Consider the following 19,167-nt stretch of genomic DNA (forward strand, 5'->3'; position numbering starts at 1 on the left):
ACTGTAGGAACGGAGATCCAAATACTTAAAGCGCAAAACTTTTTCAATAGATTGGCCATCTGGGTACCACTCAACTTTGCCCACTAAGATCAAGGCTGTGAATTCCTCATTTTTTATAGCTGTTACTTGTGCAGTACTTACCAAATCCATTCAAAAGCCACATTAACTCAGGCCTGGTTTGGGTCATCAGCATACCTTTAGTAAAAAGCTAAAGATTTATATTATATGAAGAGAAACCAGCATTCAGTAAAAATTAGATTTTCTGTGTTTGGGGCATAAACATTAGTTTTGTTAAGAGATGACACTATAATTCCAATGTGTAATTTATTCAGAAATAGTAACATTCAGTTGGCATTTAGTTGGCAACCAAATAATATTATTTATTTATACAAACCAGATTCAGAACTGAAGTTTTTAAAGTATAGGGTAGAAAAAATTGTGGATGTGGAATTCAGAGCTGAAGTTCAACTTGAGGAGAAAATATCTACTTGAAGTAGAAGGAAAATTGGAAGATAGAAGGGATTGAAAACATAGCTCTCCTGAATCTGTTTAGAGAAATGATGATGCAGGGCTCAAAATTTTTCAAACACCAAATTCAAGCACAAAGCTTAGAAAGAACCATGTCAGACAGCAGAGAGTGAGTGAGAGGAAAGAGTAAGAAGAGAGATTAAGAATCACAAGCTGGCCTAGTTGGTCACCATGACATGTGTTAGAATTTTTTATATTTGTTTACCAGGTTCATTTCTGAGCCAGGACCAAAGAAACAGGCAGTTGCCTGAAATTAAGTTCTTTATTTTTCACCCAAGAGCAAAAGCAATGACAGCAAGCTGTTAGGTGGGCGATGGCGCAGGACCCCCTTCTTACAGCACGTTACATACATTCCATTCCACTCCTCCCTTAGAATACCACCCCTTACTCAATAACCCATATTCCACCTTAGCATCGTTCCATATTAGGAATTTCCTTCCTTCCCTCTATCTTAACATCATTCCATATAAGGGGCTTCCTTCCATCCTTGCTAGGGCCCCTTGACCGTCATTGAACAATGCCTTTCCTCTGGAGAAGCTATCTTTGGCATGTACACCTTACCTTTCTATGGGCATAGCTATCTTTCAAGGTTGGTTAGAAAGGAAGGGTAAGAAAGCCAACAAAACTCTTCAAGGAAATCATGGTTTCAGAGCCATAATAAAAGTGTGAATGTTTCTAATATATTAATACTAAATATAAAATATTTGTATTTAAGTTCAATATATGTAAGATCTTCTATCAGCTAAATTTTGGGGCCCCAGGGATCCTCTATGATTTTACGATGACAGAGTTGGAAAAAACCCTGGAGATCATCTTGTCCAACTCTGTGCCTAGTGCAGGAATTAATCACCACAGTGCCTTTGACAAAAAGTCACTCAGACTCCTAATGGGCCATTTGCTTAGGAGGGATAAGTCTGACTAACATGGCTTTTGTCTGATTAGCTATGAAGCATTAGTTCCACTCTCTTCTCAAGTCTGTGTGTCCATTTCTCCTTTGACGTGGATTTCAGATACACAGATTACTATATCCATATGAGGTATTGCTTCATTAATATTGGGGGAAAGCCTTAGATGAGCTATAATTTTAGAATGTAGAATATTAAAGAAAAAGATGTGATTCAATTCACAGTTGCTCCAATTTGTTCCAAATAGGTTTTAAAATGGTGGAATTGAAAAAGCTTTCAGATCAATAAATGTAGGAAGTATTGCAGAAAGTATCTTCTTCAGGATGCCAGTATTTTTCTGCAAGGTATGACAGCCTCAGATAGCAGTTTAGGGTATAAAATCCTGTTATCCTATTTGCTTTCCTCCAATTTTGATCAAATATTTCAGTTTATTACAAATAAGTTTGGCTTAGAGCTTCTTGGTAATAGACAGCAAATATATTGGGTGATAGTTACAGGGATCAGCATTATTGCCTTTCAGAATACTAGTTTTCCTCTGGGAAATTAGGATCTTTCCAAGCTATAAATCAAAGGAAAAAGGTGAACCACTAAGAGGCTAGCCAGGCAATATTCTGCTGGGATCCTATTGAGTCTAAATGTCTTTTCTGGGAAGCTGATGAATGAGATCTTTATTTTCAAATTAGCTTACTGAGGCCACTTGGGAACTGTGATGTCTTTCAAAAAACATTTGTTAAATCATTCAATATTGTCTAAAAATGTCCCTTCCATTTACAAAATCGGCTAGCATCTTTTTTTCAGCTGAACCCATTGTTTTCCACATCCTTCTTGATATGTACTAATAAAAACTAAGCATTATTCTCCTAGCAAAGGCCTCCTAATGCTCAGAAAAGGGGAACTGTCTCAGATGTGACATGTCATAAGAGGGCCATAAGATTTTGCTTGAAGCAGAATCATTGTGGTAGTTTCTTGTGTTGGGCCATTTGATTGTTATGTACCAATGCTTGCTTAAAGTTGAGAGTTTGTGTATATTTGGATTTTGAATACTAAAATGTCTGAGCTACCTTTCAGCTGAAGTCAAGTCACATAACTGAAAAGGAGATGTTAGCTTCCACTGGATGGCAAAAAGGTTTAAGCCCTTCCTTCTAGCCAGGAAAACTGGAGTTAACGCTTTTCTGTTGGGTCTTGGGGGGGCAGCACTTCAAGTCCAAGTTCCTGATTGCATTTCCTGGAGTAGAAAAATCCCATCAGGCTGGACAATGCTTTCCACAGTTTCTAACCACATGTGGAATTATCTTCCTTCTAGTGGTGCACTGCTTTAACAACTGTCACAAATGCCACTACAAATGCATTAAGAAGTATATCCTCAAGCTTTCTTACCTTAGAGGACTTGTCTTAGCCTTTGCTTTAAAACATACTGTCATCATGACTACCACTGGCACAATCCACTAGAAAATCCATTTAGCCATGCCAAAACTGCCCTGCAGAAAGGAGATACCTTGAACAAGGAGAATATGAAACTTGTACAGGTTTTATCCTAGTAGCTTCAATACATTATTATCTTTTCGCTGCAGAATTTTGAAAGTATAACCAGTTGCTGTTCTTGTGCCTACCATATGCAGAACAGGGGCGAAGGAAGAAGGTTCAGAAAGCTCACACGTTCCTTTTTAGATAGCTTGTAGGAATTGCCTTCAGTACCTTGTTTTGTAGGATTTCCCAACCTTAATGCAGTTCTCAACAGATTTTTATACTGCAGTAAAACTACAAAAATATTTGAAATTCTGAATCAGAAAAGTGTTTGTATATCCCTTTTAATTATCAAGATATCAGCTGGTTTCTTTTGTAAGTCCAGTGTAGCATCTTTTTCCATATCATTCTTGTAACCTGTCATTTTTAAATCCACTTTCAGATCAGTCTCAGTCTTGTCCAGTAAACTTGTTCCTCTTCCATAATATCTTTTAAACACTAAAGATAGAGAGCCAGTTTGGTTTAGTGGCTAAGGTTCTGGGCTAGAACCCAGGAGTCTGTGAGTTCTAGTCCCACCTTAGGCGTGAAAGCCGGCTGGGTGACCTTGGGCCAGTCACTTTCTCTCAGCCCAACTCGGTGCAATCTAGACTAGCCTCCTCATGGTGTACTCCGGGCAACGTGATTTGTCATGGCTAAATAGTCTACACACCTGGCTGCTGGGCATCACAAGGATTTCCCAGCAAGAAAAAGCAGCATGACCACTGAACTGCTATGCCAAAAGATTTTTTTAAAAAAACACTATAGATAGACTATAGATAGAGGCAGACATTCTTAAAATTAACTTCTGGGCCCATTGTTCAAAAATATCCTTCAGCATGTCCTATGTTAAAATATTTTTCTCCATTCTGCATTAGTAAGTCAAATTGAAGTGTTTTTCTCCTTTAATTGTAATCTTTAATTCCTTCTAGGTCCCTCTAGTGTCCAACCTTCAAAGTCCCATCCTATCATGTTTGGTAAAAAACATGATAGCCAATTAAATTCTTAGTGGCCTATCTTCCCATATAAATTTCCTCATTAGTTTATTGATCTGAATTAAAAATCTGTTTGGAATTAACATTGGAATGCCTCTTAAAATACAAATCAGAGGGGGCAGGTAATATTTTAATAACATTAGTCTTATCCTACCATTAAGGAATACTATTTAAAAAATAAATAAAACTGTGCTTAGTCAAGTTGAATTCTGCAATTGTTACTATTTTACTACGCCATCTGGCTTCTGAGACTTCAGCAAACCTTGCCCACACATTTCCAGTCATATTTGTAGCCAATTAATCCAAGAAAACCTCATTAAGAAAATCTCACAGCAGTGGAAAGAAATATAATTTGTTCCTACCTGGTTTTTTTAATTATTATTTTCAGGTTGGAGTTATTTATCTTAAGATTCCTTGTTTTGTAATATTTGGGATGTGTGTATTTTAATACAGATTTTTCAGTGGGCAAAACTAGATCTGTATTTCCTGTGGATATTTATTTTTGTGTTTTCAGAAACTGGCCTGGCACCCTACATAACTTATGGCTCTGTGGGGAAAACCTACAGAGCAGCAACTGATCTTGAGTTCTAATTGAATTTTGTGTCCAAGACAATCAAGCCACTTTGTTCCTTGGAACACGGCCAGCTCAGTATGTCCCAAAGGGACATTTTGCACAAGACTTCTTTTTTCTGAATTGAAATAAAACGTATTTTCTATTTCATGTATTCCCCTACTGGAAACAAAGTCTGTTGGTTCTGTTGCCCCTGAGAAGACTAGATTACATGTAGTCCTCACTTACTGACTGGACTGGAAATTCCATCACTAAGCAACATGGTTGTAAGGTGAAACATCACGTGACCACACCTGACTTATGACGTCAGTTCTGGCTGTGGTCATGAAGCAGATCACCCATGGTCATTAAATGTGACATCACGTGACTGCAACTTGTGACTTCCTACTGGCTTTTCCATTGACTCTGCTTGTCAGAAACCAGCTGTGAAGGTCGCATATGGCAGTCATGTGACCATGGGATGCTACAACCATCGTAAATGTGCACTGGTTGCCAAGAACCCAGATCACAATCATGCGACTGTGGGGACACTGCGATGGCCACAAATTCAAGGACTGGTTGTAAATCTCCTTTTTCAGTGCCGTTGTAACTTCAAACAGTCACTGAATGAGCAGTCGGTAAGCAAGAACTACCTGTATTATAGTACCTGGTGTTGTATTGGGCTACCCATTTTAGACATTTACTTGTGTATGAAGTAATTCCCCCAAATTAGTTGATATAGGAATATATTTCCATTTGGTCTTGAGAATTCGACAGTTTTAGATGAGACAGATGCCTTTTTAAAAATGTGCTCTTTTAGTGTCTTTTACCAGGCTTCATATGTTGTTTAGAAAAAAAATATTTAATGACTTGTGTATTGTATGAATAACTTAACCATCTGTAACATTGGGAAAATGAATATAATATTTGAAAGGAAATGTCAAAATTTGTCAGTAAGAATTTTGGCACTGAAAAATTTGACCACCTGCTAAAATAAGATCATTTTCATTAATAAAGTAAATCAAACACAATTTTCTATTTGTTGGCAAAAGTTAGATTTCCCCCCCAAAACTATGTGGGTTTTGTACAGTCTTAAAAATTAATCACTTCTGAAAACTCTAAACTTAGAATATTTTTTTCATTTACTTAATAAAAACCTTTTCCTCTGCCCAGCACATCCATAATGCTATTTATTCCATCTAAGGAAGTTTAGTTTGCTTGTAATATATTACAATAATCAATAATAATAATAATAATAATATCATTATAATTATCTACTATATTAATCATCTTGTGATAAATGAAATTTATCTTGTTCTGAGTCTCAAATAGCAGGAAATACTTAGACAATCTTGATCAAAGAGCACTTTTAGCCAAGTACAATGGGCTGAAGTCAAGAGAACAGTATATTGGAGGAAGGAAATGATTACATTACAGATCCAACCTTGCACAAAATAGCAACATGTTTGAAGTTTTAACCCCCTCCCCTCTACTGTTTCACTTCATTTTTAATGGAAATGACCAGGTTCAAGTTAACATATTTAAACACATGAAAGATCCAGCTCTCTTGAGAAATCTATAGTGTTGGGAGCAGTGGAAGGAAAGAAAAGAAGAGGACAAGCAGCAGCAAGGTGGGTAGACTCTAATAATGTTGATCATTGGACGATCTGAAGGTCCAGGATGGGGAAAGATCATCCTGGAGAAGGTCTATGTGATGTCTAAAAGTCAACACCAACTTGATTGTTAATCAATTAGAGTATTAGAATATACAGTATATTTTAACGTATATTTCCATGTACTGTATGTCTCTGGAACAACATAAAGCATTACTGAAAGCAAAGAGCAGTACTGTGGATGCCTTGGATTGGCATATAAAATAACATGAAAGAAAACATCACCGTTTCACATATTTGGACTGTATCCTCATTTCTGTTAATTTGAGTTGCTTCTTCCATCTTATTTCTTGCAAATTGGTAACTCTGCATTCTGCTGCAAATAACAGAAAACCCAAGTTTACTGGTATTATTCATATAAGCACTGAAGATAATTTAGCACATATTCTATACCACCCTTCCATCAAATCAGATTCCAGAGGCTCCTAGTTCATTGAAGCAAGCAGCTTTTCACTGAACAAAAGTCTTGCTCATACCTATAGGTGGACCTTGTTATCATGACTTCAGTATTCTCAGAATCATGTATCCACAGCTGATAAATATATACTTGAATCTGTTACTCATAGCATTTATAGGTAGTCCTTGGGTTACAGGGGCAATTGGGATTGGAATTTCCATCGCTAAGCAATGCGGTCATAAAGTGCGATGTCATGTGACCACATCACTTAGTGACGTCAATCCTGGCAGTCCTGGTTGCCATCGCAACCCCAGGTTAGGGGGTTGGGCAGGCCAGGCAAGTAGATTGGCAGGTGAGAGCTGTGGGTTAGAGCTACGGGCAGGTGCTACGGAATGCAGGTGTGGGTGCTATAGGCCGGCGCTACCAAGCCCAGGCGGCTGAGTAGGTGCTGCAGGTAGTCAGACAGGTGCCTCAGGCAGGTGCTACAGAATGCGGATCTGTGTGTGGGTGCCGTGGGCAGGCACTACCAAACCCAGGCAGCTGGGTGGGTGCTAGGGGCAGTTGGACAGGTGCCATGGATGGATGCTATGAAGTGCAGATGGGTGCACAGGTGCTGCAGGCATGCAGTACAGAGCACGGGCAGCTGGGTGGGTGCCACGGGCAAATGGGTGGTTGGAAAAGCAGCAGGAATAGGGGCAAACTTGTGACCTCCTGCCATCTTCCCCATTGACTTTGCTTGTGGGAAGCCAGCAGGGAAAGTCTCAAATGGCAATCACATGACCGTGGGATGCTGCAACTGTCAAAATTGCAAGCTGGTTGCCAAGCACCCGAATCGTGATTGTGTGACCTCAGGGATGCTACAACGGCCACAACTTTGTGGACTGGTTGTAAGTCCCCTTTGTTCAGCACCACTGTAACTTTGAACAGTCACTGAACTAGTGTTCATAACCTGAAGACCACCTGTAGTTTTCCATTTTGTGCATGTGGAGAAATACAGACTCTGACATACGAATCCCCCAGTGATCTACATGTTCTTACCTCATATAAACTTCTGTTCTGCATGTGACTTTCTCCACAGTGATAGAATTATGAGGAAATAGTTATCAAAATGCTTTGCTGGGGGAGGTGATACAGGTTCTTTAATGTGAGATACTGTGTGAAGCAGGCAAGAGAAGAAGAGTTTGTGTGAAAAGAGGCAGCCCAGCCCAGATTCTTCATTACCTCTGACTAACATTAAAAATGCCTTTGTGAAATTGGGGTGGTTTTAAGCAGAAATTCTTTACACATTTTCTCAGTGTTATATTGTTGGTGAATGTAAGAAAGGAGCAAGAAAAATAAAAACAAATTCTCCTGGGGATTAGTTAGATACCATGAAATCAGCCTTGACTTCTGGTGACAGCATGAACAAATATCTCAGCCAACAAAAAGTTGTAGTTCTTCCAAAAACATTCTTGTAATCTTTTTAATCCTGTCTACCTACCTTATCCACTGCTCTCCCCTTCTTCTATTTCCATTAACTTTGCCAAACATAGTGATTCTTTTCTAATCCATAGTTTGCTCACATCATATACCTAAGGAATCTGAGTTTCTGCTTGCTGATCATTGCCCCAAGGGAACAGTCAGTTTTTATTTGGTCCAGAATTAATTGGTTTTTCTTAACATCAATGATACTCTTAGCAACTATCTGCAATTTTTTTTTAATCGTATGGCATAGCAGTTCAGTGTTCATGCTGCTTTTTTTCTTGCTGGGAAATCCTTGTGAGATCCAGCAGCCAGATGTGTAGACTATTTAGCCATGACAAGACACATTGCCCAGGGTGCACCATGAGGAGGCTAGTCTACATTGCACCGGGTTGGGCTGAGAAGGAGTGACCGGCCCAAGGTCACCCAGCCGGCTTTCATGCCTAAGGCGGGACTAGAACTCTCAGACTCCTGGATTCTAGCCCGTTGCCTCAACCACTAGGCCAAATTGGCTCTCCTATCTGCAAATAATTTGAAGGCATCTGTCGTCTTCTTTGTTTTTTCTTCTTTTTCCCTTTTCCTATCTTAAGTAACAAAATGCAGGTGAACAAATAGGAGTCTGCAGTTGTGTCCTGAAAAATTTGTGGTATATTTGTGTTCCTGAGAGCAATATGGCATGCATTTGTAGGAAGTGCATGCTTGTGGACTTGAGAAAAAGAAGTCTAGGGAATTAGATGAGTAACTACACTTAAGCTCGTGCAAGAGGATGAAGATTTATCAGATCAAAGATAGGAGGCACAACTGAGGGAGCAATGTTACATAAAAAGAGAATCAAGCAAAGGAGCATTCCCACAGGATGAAAGTGACAACTAGAACCAAGTGATGTAATCAATATTCTGTACTGCTGGAATGCAGAAAAGGCTTTGGGGCGCTTAAGGAGAAACAGGCACTTAGATTTCAGTGGAAGAAAAAATAACATGGCAATTAATACAACTGGATTGAAAAAGTGCTTATAAAACTAGTCCATCAGCATTTTGATTAATGACATGAAAAACAAGACAGAGGGTATGTTTATCCCCTCCCAAAATAGGGTGAGATTGTATCATAGAAAAAGTAAAAATGTTAAGTAAAATTTAAAAAGGATCTAGACTAGTTGGAGAAATGAGGTAAAAAATAGCAGAACAAATTTTGATAAATATGCAAAGTTCTTCACTTAGAGAACAAAAATGAAAAGTGTAGGATGTAGGTTACCTGACTGTTTATAGTATTGCAAACTGAATTTGAGCAATGTGATGGCTGCAAAAAAAAAAAGCGCAAATGCAATTTTAGGCTGCTTCAGCAGAAATGTACTTTCCAGTTATTGGAAATCAATCATTCTACTTAATTTTGCTTTGGTTATAACCCTCCTTGAGTACTGTGGCCAGTTCGGGGCACCAGAGAAATTGGACCAGGTTCAGAGAAGAGCAATCATTAGGAGAACAGAGAACTAAGGGGGAAATGGTATTGGTCTTCAAATACCTTCATATACCTGAAAGGATGTTACAAGGAAGAGGATCTAGACCTGTTCTTTCTTGTAGGACATGGAATAATGGATTTAAATTAGAGAAAGGCAGATTCCAGTTGAATGTTAGAAAACCTTTTAAATTGTAAGAACAGTTTAACAGTAGAACCAGCTAACACTGGAACCAGCCATAATGCTGGTGGCTCCCTTTCACTGGATGTTCAGGTAGAAGCTGAGATGCTTTAGTAATTTGTTCTGCTCTGAGAATAGATTCAGTAGCCAAATGGCCCCTTCCTGTAATTCTAAAATAATGTTAATAACAACATTAATATAACATTTTTAATTTACAAAATTAAGTTTATGTTTTATTGCATTATTAGAGGTTTTCTCTTTGTGAATTGTATTATTGTTTACTTTTTATGTTAAAAAATTGTGATTATACTCATTAAATAATTGTAATAGAATTCAAACTATTGAGAATAAAATAAAGGGGAAAGCATTTTGAAATGTGTCATTCTAAAATATGAAAAAGACTATCTGGTTTTCAATAAATTGTTTTCAAACTTATTTTCCTCCATAAATATCTAGTAAATTAATTTAATCTCAGTTACAAAATCCCAAGTTTTTTTTTTAAATGCTGGCTATTTTCCCTTTTCCCTCCAAAACAAAGCTATAAACCTTTGCATGTTAATAAGTCTTTCATTTCATTACTTTCCACTCATTTTTTCATATAATTCAGCAAAATTAGGGAGGAATGCATTATTTTCTCAACATCTCTAAGTTTTCATGTTCCTGAAATTCTTAAATATATGCATACAGTCAGTATCGATTTGTTCACATTTCAATCAATAATCATACTTCAAACTTTAGGAGTATATTACTATTGTAGCATTTTAAAAATACATATATTTAAAAAATGGAATTATTTCCAACCTATTGTTCTACCATTCAGTAAACCTCCATTGGTAATAACATTCCCAGATCTCCTTCCTATTTTTTCTCTCATTATTACATCTTTCACTATTAATGAACTTTGGACTTTTAAATCTCGGCTGCACAGAGGTATAATTCTTCAGTTCCTGATACAAATGGAAAGGCTTTTTTAGCAGCAGCGCCCTCCCTCTCTGTTTCCCTTTCCAAGTGCCCTTTTGCTTGCAGAGCAGCAAGTCTAATCCTCTAATCCTGGAAATATGGAGGTCCATATTTTGTCATTTGTACCAAGATAAAAATGGTCATATTTCTGATTGTTATAAAATTCCTCACCAGGTTTTTCCTCCCAGAACTATCTCCCAATATATCCCTTGTATTGTTTTGTTTTAGGTATACTAAATGGATGGACATGTTCATTACTTCGGTGTCTTAGAATTTCCATCAAAGCATATTGTGGAGAAAATATGTCTTTTTGTTTTTGATGGATATCCCATGGAAAGAAATAGTGGAAGAATTTCACAATGAAAGACGGAATTTCTAAGCCCTACTCATTAAATCCAGAAATGAGCCAAGATCATTGCCTTAAAAAACCTTTATTGAGAAGAAAACCACATTTTGTATTTGGTCCATGCCATATAGTTAGCTTTTACTTGAGTATCTACTGTGTATCTAAATCATACTTTTTAAAAGAATTATAGTAAAGTAATTATAATTGAATATCGTCCATTTTCTTTATACCATTCCAATTTAGATTTTTAATACAATTGTAAATATTTATCAGTTTTCCCTTCATCATAATATTTTAAAAAATAATGGGGTGTTTAACTTTCATCTTTTTGTGAAAGTTGAAAGGTGAAAGGTCCCCTGTGCAAGCACCAAGTCATGTCTGACCCTTTGGAGGGGCACCGCTTTCGCGAAGTTTTCTTGGCAGACTATAGAGCGGGGTGGTTTGCCATTGCCTTCCCCAGTCGATACCTTCCCCGGCAAGCTGAGTACCCATTTTACCGACTTTGGAAGGATGGAAGGCACCTTTCAACTTTTTACAGATGGTTTAAAACTGTCCCTTTATCTTTTAATTTAAATTTTAGTGCCACCAAACGCCAAACCAAGTCTGGGCAGATTACAATATAATAAACAATAAAAACACAATACAGAGCAAAACAAGATGGGATCTGGTCACTCTGTGCAAAGCCATAGAAAAAATACATCCCACAAGGGGCTCTGTCCATCTTAACCCAAGGCCTGGGGGAACAACCAGGTTTTCAAGGCCTTACAGAACACCAACCAGGTGGGGGCCACACAGATTTCAGGGGGAATCTTGTTCCAGGGGGCATGAGATTGCTTCACCTATTTAGCAGAGACCCAGCTGCTCTTTTACCCCAGATCTTTTATCTTCCAAGGAAATTTTAACTAACAAAAGTAAAATCCTTGGGAATATATTCATTTTAATTGGGGATAAATTCCTCACTCAAGAAAGGTTAATGGAAGATACATAAGCAAAAACTTAAAGGAGCTTAAACATAAGCATTCATTGCATGGGGAGAGGCTGCCCCGCCCCTTTGGTCTTCCTGCTGCTAAATACTATTATTTTGATGGAATTTGGCTGCTACAGCCATGGTGTATTCATAGTGCTATTATTCCTTCAGAATGCAACTGATGACTTCTTTCTATTCTGTTGCAGAGAGTCATGGTCAGGGTGGTATAAACTATGGCCCAGTTCTATTATAAGAGAAGCATCAATGCCCCTTACAGAGATCGCATCCCTCTTCGCATCGTACGAGCAGAGTCTGAACTTTCACCTGCCGAGAAAGCCTATTTGAATGCTGTAGAAAAAGGAGATTATGCCAGTGTGAAGCAAGCTCTGGAAGAAGCAGAAATTTATTTCAAGATCAATATTAATTGCATTGACCCGCTTGGAAGAACAGCTCTCCTCATTGCAATAGAAAATGAGAACTTGGAGCTCATAGAGTTGCTCTTGAGCTTTAATGTCTATGTTGGAGATGCTCTGCTACATGCCATCAGGAAAGAGGTGGTTGGTGCAGTTGAGCTGCTCCTCAATCACAAGAAGCCCAGCGGGGAAAAACAGGTATCTGGGGAAGTTTCTGTGGGAACGTTCACCCCTTACCAACCATTCCAAAGAAATATCTCACAGAATTAGTGGGCCTTTGGGCTAAGACCAAGTATGTGTGAATCAGTGAGACTGATTGTGACAGTAACTCATAAAGGTTGAAAATGTGGGGTATTGCGTATGAAAGATTCACTATTGCTTTCTTACGTTGCTTCTGTATTGTTAATTACACCTTAAACATTAATTATTCCTTTAAGCTCATATCCCCCAATGTGGCTACATAAATCATCTGACTACAGAGAGGGACATGCAGAGAAAGAAAACTGACATGTAATAATTATGGCATGTGCCAAAAAATAATTTCTTAATCAAATCCTTATATTCTCTTAAAACTTTGTCAGTAGAAATAATGACCATGATTATTTGGCAGAATATTTGTGTGTAAGCCCTTATAGAACATTATAATTCTCTCAGAACGAGGGGTGAACTCCCAGAGTCCTCAACTTCTTCCTTTGCCACTTCCCTTTCTTTTAAAAATATTTTCCCTTATTGCTGCAGATTCTTGCTACAGCTGCCAAGACCTGTAACTCTCTTCTTTCTTGAATTTCAGCCACTAATTTTAGATGTCGGGGAAAATCTGAATAAAGAAATCATACATTAAGTCACATTTCAAAAGCCAATTTCACTTTAATGTTGGCATGTGTGGTGACTGTTCATTTAGTTTTACATCCCAAATCCCACTGTTAGTTCTAAGCTCTGGTAAAAGGACCTCTGTGATAAGGGTGCATAACATTTTTCAGGTCAAGGAATGCAGGGTAAAGGGAAACTGGGTTAATAAAAATTACTGTAGTCACTAGGCACTAAGTATGTCTATGTCTATGTTAAATTAGTCAATCTCTGAACACCTAGCTGCCCTCCAAAAAAGCTAAGCAGGGTTGGACTGGTTAATACCTGGATGGGACACCACCAGGAAATCCCAGGGCTGTAGACTAGCCTCAAAAATATGCATTTTAGGAGATAATGGCAAACCGCCTTTGTAGTGCAGCCATAAGAATAAAATGGATGTGTCCATGTAGTCACCAGGAGCTGAGCTCAACTCAAGGAAGAGTTTATCTTAACTTTATAGGCTAAGTATACCCATTTTCACCTTATATACACCATACATTTGCTGCATATTTTCATATATCTTTAAAATCTAAATTTAAAGAAAATCGTTCTTCCCAAGCTACCTTTATCGTAATTTGGTTTCCCCTCTAATCTACCACACATTATTTCCTTCCTCCATACATCAGTTTTATTTTTGCTGTCTTCTGACTGAATTATCACTATGTTCTGATTGAGGAAGCCAGAGCAGGAAGGAAGAAGAAAGCTACAGGTCTTGATGGCTGCAGCAGGAATCGACAGCAGTAGGGGGAAAAAAGTTAAAAGCAAGGCAAGGAGGTAGGTCTGGGGTTGCATTGTTCTAAACAGTATGGATGAAATCACATATAATGCCAAATTGTTGTTTTATTCTGGCTGGTAGACAAACCTCAGTTCAGTGAAGTGGTGTAAAAACAAGTTATGGTTTGTCACAACCATAAATGGAAGTTCTTTCCTCTGCCCTCTTGTATATAGGAATGAAGGTAAGAAATACACAGAGCTCTACTTACCACAACAGGTTTGATCTACCACTCGTAGTCAGCGCCTTCATTGAAACGTGGTATAGCTGAGTACAAACAGCAGCAGTCCATCCTGCTGAAAAATGCCAGCCAGTCAGGGCTCTCTGCTCCCCACTTCTGCTTCTAGCATTCCATAAATTCATTGGAAAACAAAAAGACACTCCCTGTTTTAAGACGAGCGAGAAAAAAAAACCAAGTATACCCTTCCATATGCCTTTATAAGTCCTTGAACTTGTTCCATTTTTTTGCACACATTTGATTGGTGGATGCAATTGGCAAATTGCTTTATGGTGACATATCAGTGTTGCTGATGAAGTAAATTTTCTCTACAGACTTACTAGTGTTTCATACTTGTTGGCTTTCATGTTGGTATTACACCATTCAAATACTTTTCTCCAGAATTGGGTGGGAAAAATATGGACAATGGAGCAGGAATGTCCAATCAGAAAATAGATGCTGGCAGACACTAAAAACAAAAGTACATTCAGCCATAGTGTAAGCAAAACAGAAGAAACTTTGTTTCCAAGAGGCGCTGAAGAATGTGAGTAATTTGTGGTAATGGCCACTCACCTGGATGGTTTTAAAGGGGGTTCAATAAATTAATGGAGGAAAGATCTATCAAGGGTTTCAGTTTTGAAGAATCCAGATTTTTTAAAAAATTTATTTATTTAAATTTCTATAGCTGCCCATCTCAACAAGTGACTCTGGGTGGCTTACAATCATAAAAATTACAAAACAGTCAAAATAATTAAAAGCACAAAATAAATCTATATGGTCGCCAAGTAAACAGTGCATGGATGTTAATGTAGCCAAGAAACGGGGTCATTAGCACACTCAGGGCCCCAGGCCTGGGCACAGAGCCAGGTCTTCACAGCCTTACAAAAGGCCAGCAGGGTCGGGGACATCCTAATCTCTGAAGGGAGGATATTCCAGAGGGCAGGTGCTACGGTAGGGAGGACACGCCTTCTAGTCCCCGCCAACCAACATTTCTTGGCTGATGGGACCTGTAGCATACCCAACCTACCAGACCAAACTGGACGGGCAGAAACAATTGGGAGAAGACAGTCCCTTGGGCGACAGCATGCCTGAAAATATAATTTTCAAGGAAGGGAACAAACTTAGGAGAGAGGTATGTCTCCATTTCCTCCTTATAAACACTCCAGAGGCATCTGGTTGGCTGCTATGAGAAACAGAATGGGCTTGGTGGGCTGTTTATATGTTATGTACAAAGCTGACATTCTCTTAATAGGAAACGCAAACCAGAGTTTTGCCCAGCATAGAAATTATGTGTGTGTACAAAGTGCATGCCAAAAAATGGCTTCATTAGAATACCATATGAAAATCAGTTGACACAGAAAGAAGTAGCTGTTAAGTAAAAGAGGTGCAATAGAAAGATATAGCTGAAGATGGTAAATAGCAAAAACGTCGTGTTAATGTATTAGATTTTTTCAAGTTGCAAGGCACACATTATTAATTTTAATAATGTTTTCCAAATATTTGGTGTCATGTTCCCCATTTCAATGTTCTGTTAACATTGTAACGTTTCACATGTCAAGTTCTTTCCCGTGTTCAGTCGCCCTTTCAGGCTTTTTCCATTCCTCTGCCTTCCGATGTTTTGAAGCCTTGGAATGTGTGTTTGGGTTTACGCTCCTGTTCAAGGTTACTTTCCCAGGCGCGTGTAACGGTTCCTAGCACCTGGGAGGGGGTGCGCACTGACGGGTGATTGGGGCAGGACTGGCTCACAGGCAAAGCTTTTAAGTTTGTATTTGGCGCGCTTTTGCTCATTCTCAGCTTTCTCTGTATTTGCATACTATTCCTTTAATAAATCAGTTATCTTTAAGCCCGAGCTTGTGAGACTGAGTATTTGGGTTTAGGCAACCATTACATAAAGCTGAGAATCATTTCAATCATCTTCCGCTAGCCCCATCCATTCGTTGGGTAAGAGGGAGCGCTAGCGATGACCGACCAACAGCTTCGCGTGAGTGAAGGGAGCGAGGAAGAGCAGGATGTGGCAAGAACTCGACCCGCTCTAACTTCGAGAGCGCAAAGAGCAGCACGTCGAGAAATGCGGGATGTCCAATTAGATGAATTACTAATATCCATGCAGGAGAGCCTCAGGACTGAACACAAATCCGTAGTGGAAAGGGCAAAGGGGAGGGGGTCCCCACAACTATCCTGGGAGCCCGAAATCCCCTTGTCGCCGAGGGTGGTGGTAACTAACCAACCCATGGAAGAACCGGTCACTCCGGCTCGCATAAAGGCGATCGAGGACAAAATGAACCTGATAGTGACAATACTTAAGGATCTCCCCAGGGGTGCAGAGCCAACGCAGGAAGATTGGGAGGAAGAGCCGTCACAGCTGGCTTACCCAAGACACAGCACCCTACCACCCAGGGGAAGGAGCAGGACTCGAGTATCCCGCCAGGGAGGAGGACGAGAGCCAAGACTGCCAAGGGATCGGCCATCCCTGGGGGCTCGGCGTACGTTGACATTTACGGAGCCGCCACAGCCAGCCGAGCTGGTAAGAAACTTCCCACCATTTGGGGTGAAGTTCGATGGGGATCCCACCACACTTTCCTTCTTTATCACTAATGCCAAGCATTACATGGAGGATTGGGGCCGGAGTTTTCGTTCAGAACATGGCAAAATCAATTTTATTTCCAACAAACTGAGAGGGAGGGCAGCTGATTGGTATGTGCAGCTGTGCCAAGCCGAGGCCACCGAATTAGAGGACTTCGATGACTTTCTCTGGGCTCTTAAACAACACTTCGAGGACCCTTTAGCCCAAGAGACAGCAAAAAATGCCCTAAGAAAACTCTATCAAGGATCCCTTTCCGTTGCAAATTACGTGCTTGAATTTAAAGCCATATCAGGGAAGGTGGAAGATTGGTCCGAGCCAACTTTCATTGAGATGTTCAAGCAAGGGCTAGAACCAGAAATCCTCCGTTGGGCGCTGGGAAGAGACGACCCTAAAACGCTACACGGATAGATTCAGTTGGCAGGCAGCGCTCAAAACGCCCTGCAAACCTATGCCCATACCAAAGAACTTAGACAATCCCGACTGGCCAGGGGAGCAAGGATGACTGGACCGGCCAGCCGCCCCAAACCAAAAACCTGGGAAGAGGAAAAGGAGCGACGGTTTTCCAAAGGTCAGTGCCTGAGATGTGGAAAAGAAGGACATCGCGCCACTTCGTGCCCTAGACGTCGGCCAGAGGAACGACAGACAAAACCTCCAGGGAAGCCGTCTGCCCCGCCACGGAAAATGAAAGCTGCCATCGCGGAGCTCGACCCTCAAGAGCTACCATTCGGGGAAGAGGACGAGGAATTACAATTTGAACAGCTGGCGGGAAACGCATACCACCTGCCCTAAAGGGCGCCGTTGGGCAGGTGGAAGAAACCGGGCGTGACCACAATTCGGTGAGTGGGAATTTTCCTACACTGACTGTAAAAGTTAAACTAGGATCAAAAACCAAAACTGTGGAAGTTTGGGCCATGCTCGACTCGGGCTGCTCCCGTTCCCTTATGCACCCTGATGTCGTCGCAGCCCTGGAACTGCCCACTTTTCCTTTGCCAAGACCTATGATTTTCACCCAATTGGATGGAACTATGGCGGGGGGGAAAGCAGTCACTCATTCCACAGGACTGGTTGCCTTACAAATGGGTTCCCATTGGGAGAAACTACCTTTTGTTGTAGCTCCAGTGGGGGGTCCTTTGGTTATTTTAGGTATGCCCTGGTTTGTACAACAAAATCCTTTCATCAACTGGCTACATAGAACTGTTACTTTTGCAGATGGGTTTTACAAAGTCCCAGAAAAGGACCTTCTGGAGGACATGGAGGGTGGAGGGGTGGCACACACCACTGTGCAAACACTTCAACCTCTTGAGGGGCTGCCCAGTCAATATCAAGATCTAGCTGATGTATTTGGGGAAAAGAAAGCAGATCGCTTGCCACCCCACCGAAAAACAAATTGTGCCATTGAATTCTTACCTAACGTCAAGTTACCCCAACCAAAAATATACCCCATGTCTCCCAAAGAGCTTGCCACGCTAAGGGAGTTCATTGACAAAAACCTAGCTAGAGGTTTCATTGAACCTGCTAACTCCCCGGTAGGAGCTCCTGTCCTATTCCGGCCAAAAAAGGATGGGTCATTGAGGCTTTGTACCGATTTTCGCGGGCTCAATGTGGTCTCAAAATTAAATAAATATCCTTTGCCCCTGATCAAGGATATGTTATCACATCTGGCCAGAGGCAAAATCTTCTCAAAACTTGATTTGAGAGAAGCCTATTTCCGTATACGGATAAAGGAGGGGGATGAGTGGAAAACGGCATTTAACTGTCCTCTCGGGGCTTTTCAATACAAAGTCTTACCCTTTGGTTTGTCGGGGGCGCCTGGGGTTTTTATGCAACTAATCAATGAGGTCTTGCATGACCACCTATTTAAGGGAGTATTGGTGTATTTAGATGATGTATTAATTTATACAGAAACCATGTCAGAACATATTCAATTGGTGCGTCAGGTACTGGCAAAATTGAGAAAAGCAGAATTGTATGCTAAATTGTCTAAATGTGCTTTCCATCAATCACAAATTGATTATCTAGGCTATAGAATTTCTGCTAAAGGCATTGAAATGGACCCTGCCAAAGTTGAGGCTATTGTAGCGTGGGAGCCCCCACGTACCAGGAGACAATTACAAAGTTTCCTTGGGTTCGCCAATTTCTATTGGGCATTCGCCCAAAATTTTGCTGAAATCGCCCTCCCCCTTACTGAACTATTAAAAACTAAAGCGCAGGGGGATACACGCCGTTCGAAAAACCCAGGAGCGCTCCTAAAATGGACTCCAACCTGTCAACAGGCGTTCGAAGCGCTCAAACACATCTTCACCACTGAGCCAATTTTACAGCATCCAGACCCCTCCAAACCGTTCGTCGTACAAGTAGATGCTTCTGATTTCTCAATCGGAGCACTCTTGCTACAATCTGACCACTCTGGTACCTTAAAA

The 19,167-nt window shown here is 40.2% G+C and overlaps 1 protein-coding gene across 3 annotated transcripts in view; it reads left to right on the forward strand.

The window, feature by feature from the left end:
* The window catches only part of TRPC4 (transient receptor potential cation channel subfamily C member 4), a 113,397-nt gene that overhangs the window by 32,855 nt on the left and 61,375 nt on the right, over positions 1-19,167 (forward strand). For 2 of the 3 annotated variants that reach the window (XM_063294538.1, XM_063294537.1), the window contains exon 2: positions 12,122-12,526. In XM_063294538.1, the coding sequence (XP_063150608.1) occupies positions 12,149-12,526 (378 nt within the window). In that variant the 5' untranslated portion in view covers positions 12,122-12,148. Of the gene's footprint in view, positions 1-12,121; positions 12,527-19,167 lie in introns of those variants that run through there. The other variant, XM_063294542.1, reaches the window with a different exon arrangement.

This window comes from Candoia aspera, chromosome 2 (genome assembly GCF_035149785.1).
Source record: "Candoia aspera isolate rCanAsp1 chromosome 2, rCanAsp1.hap2, whole genome shotgun sequence".
Lineage (NCBI taxonomy): Eukaryota > Metazoa > Chordata > Lepidosauria > Squamata > Boidae > Candoia > Candoia aspera.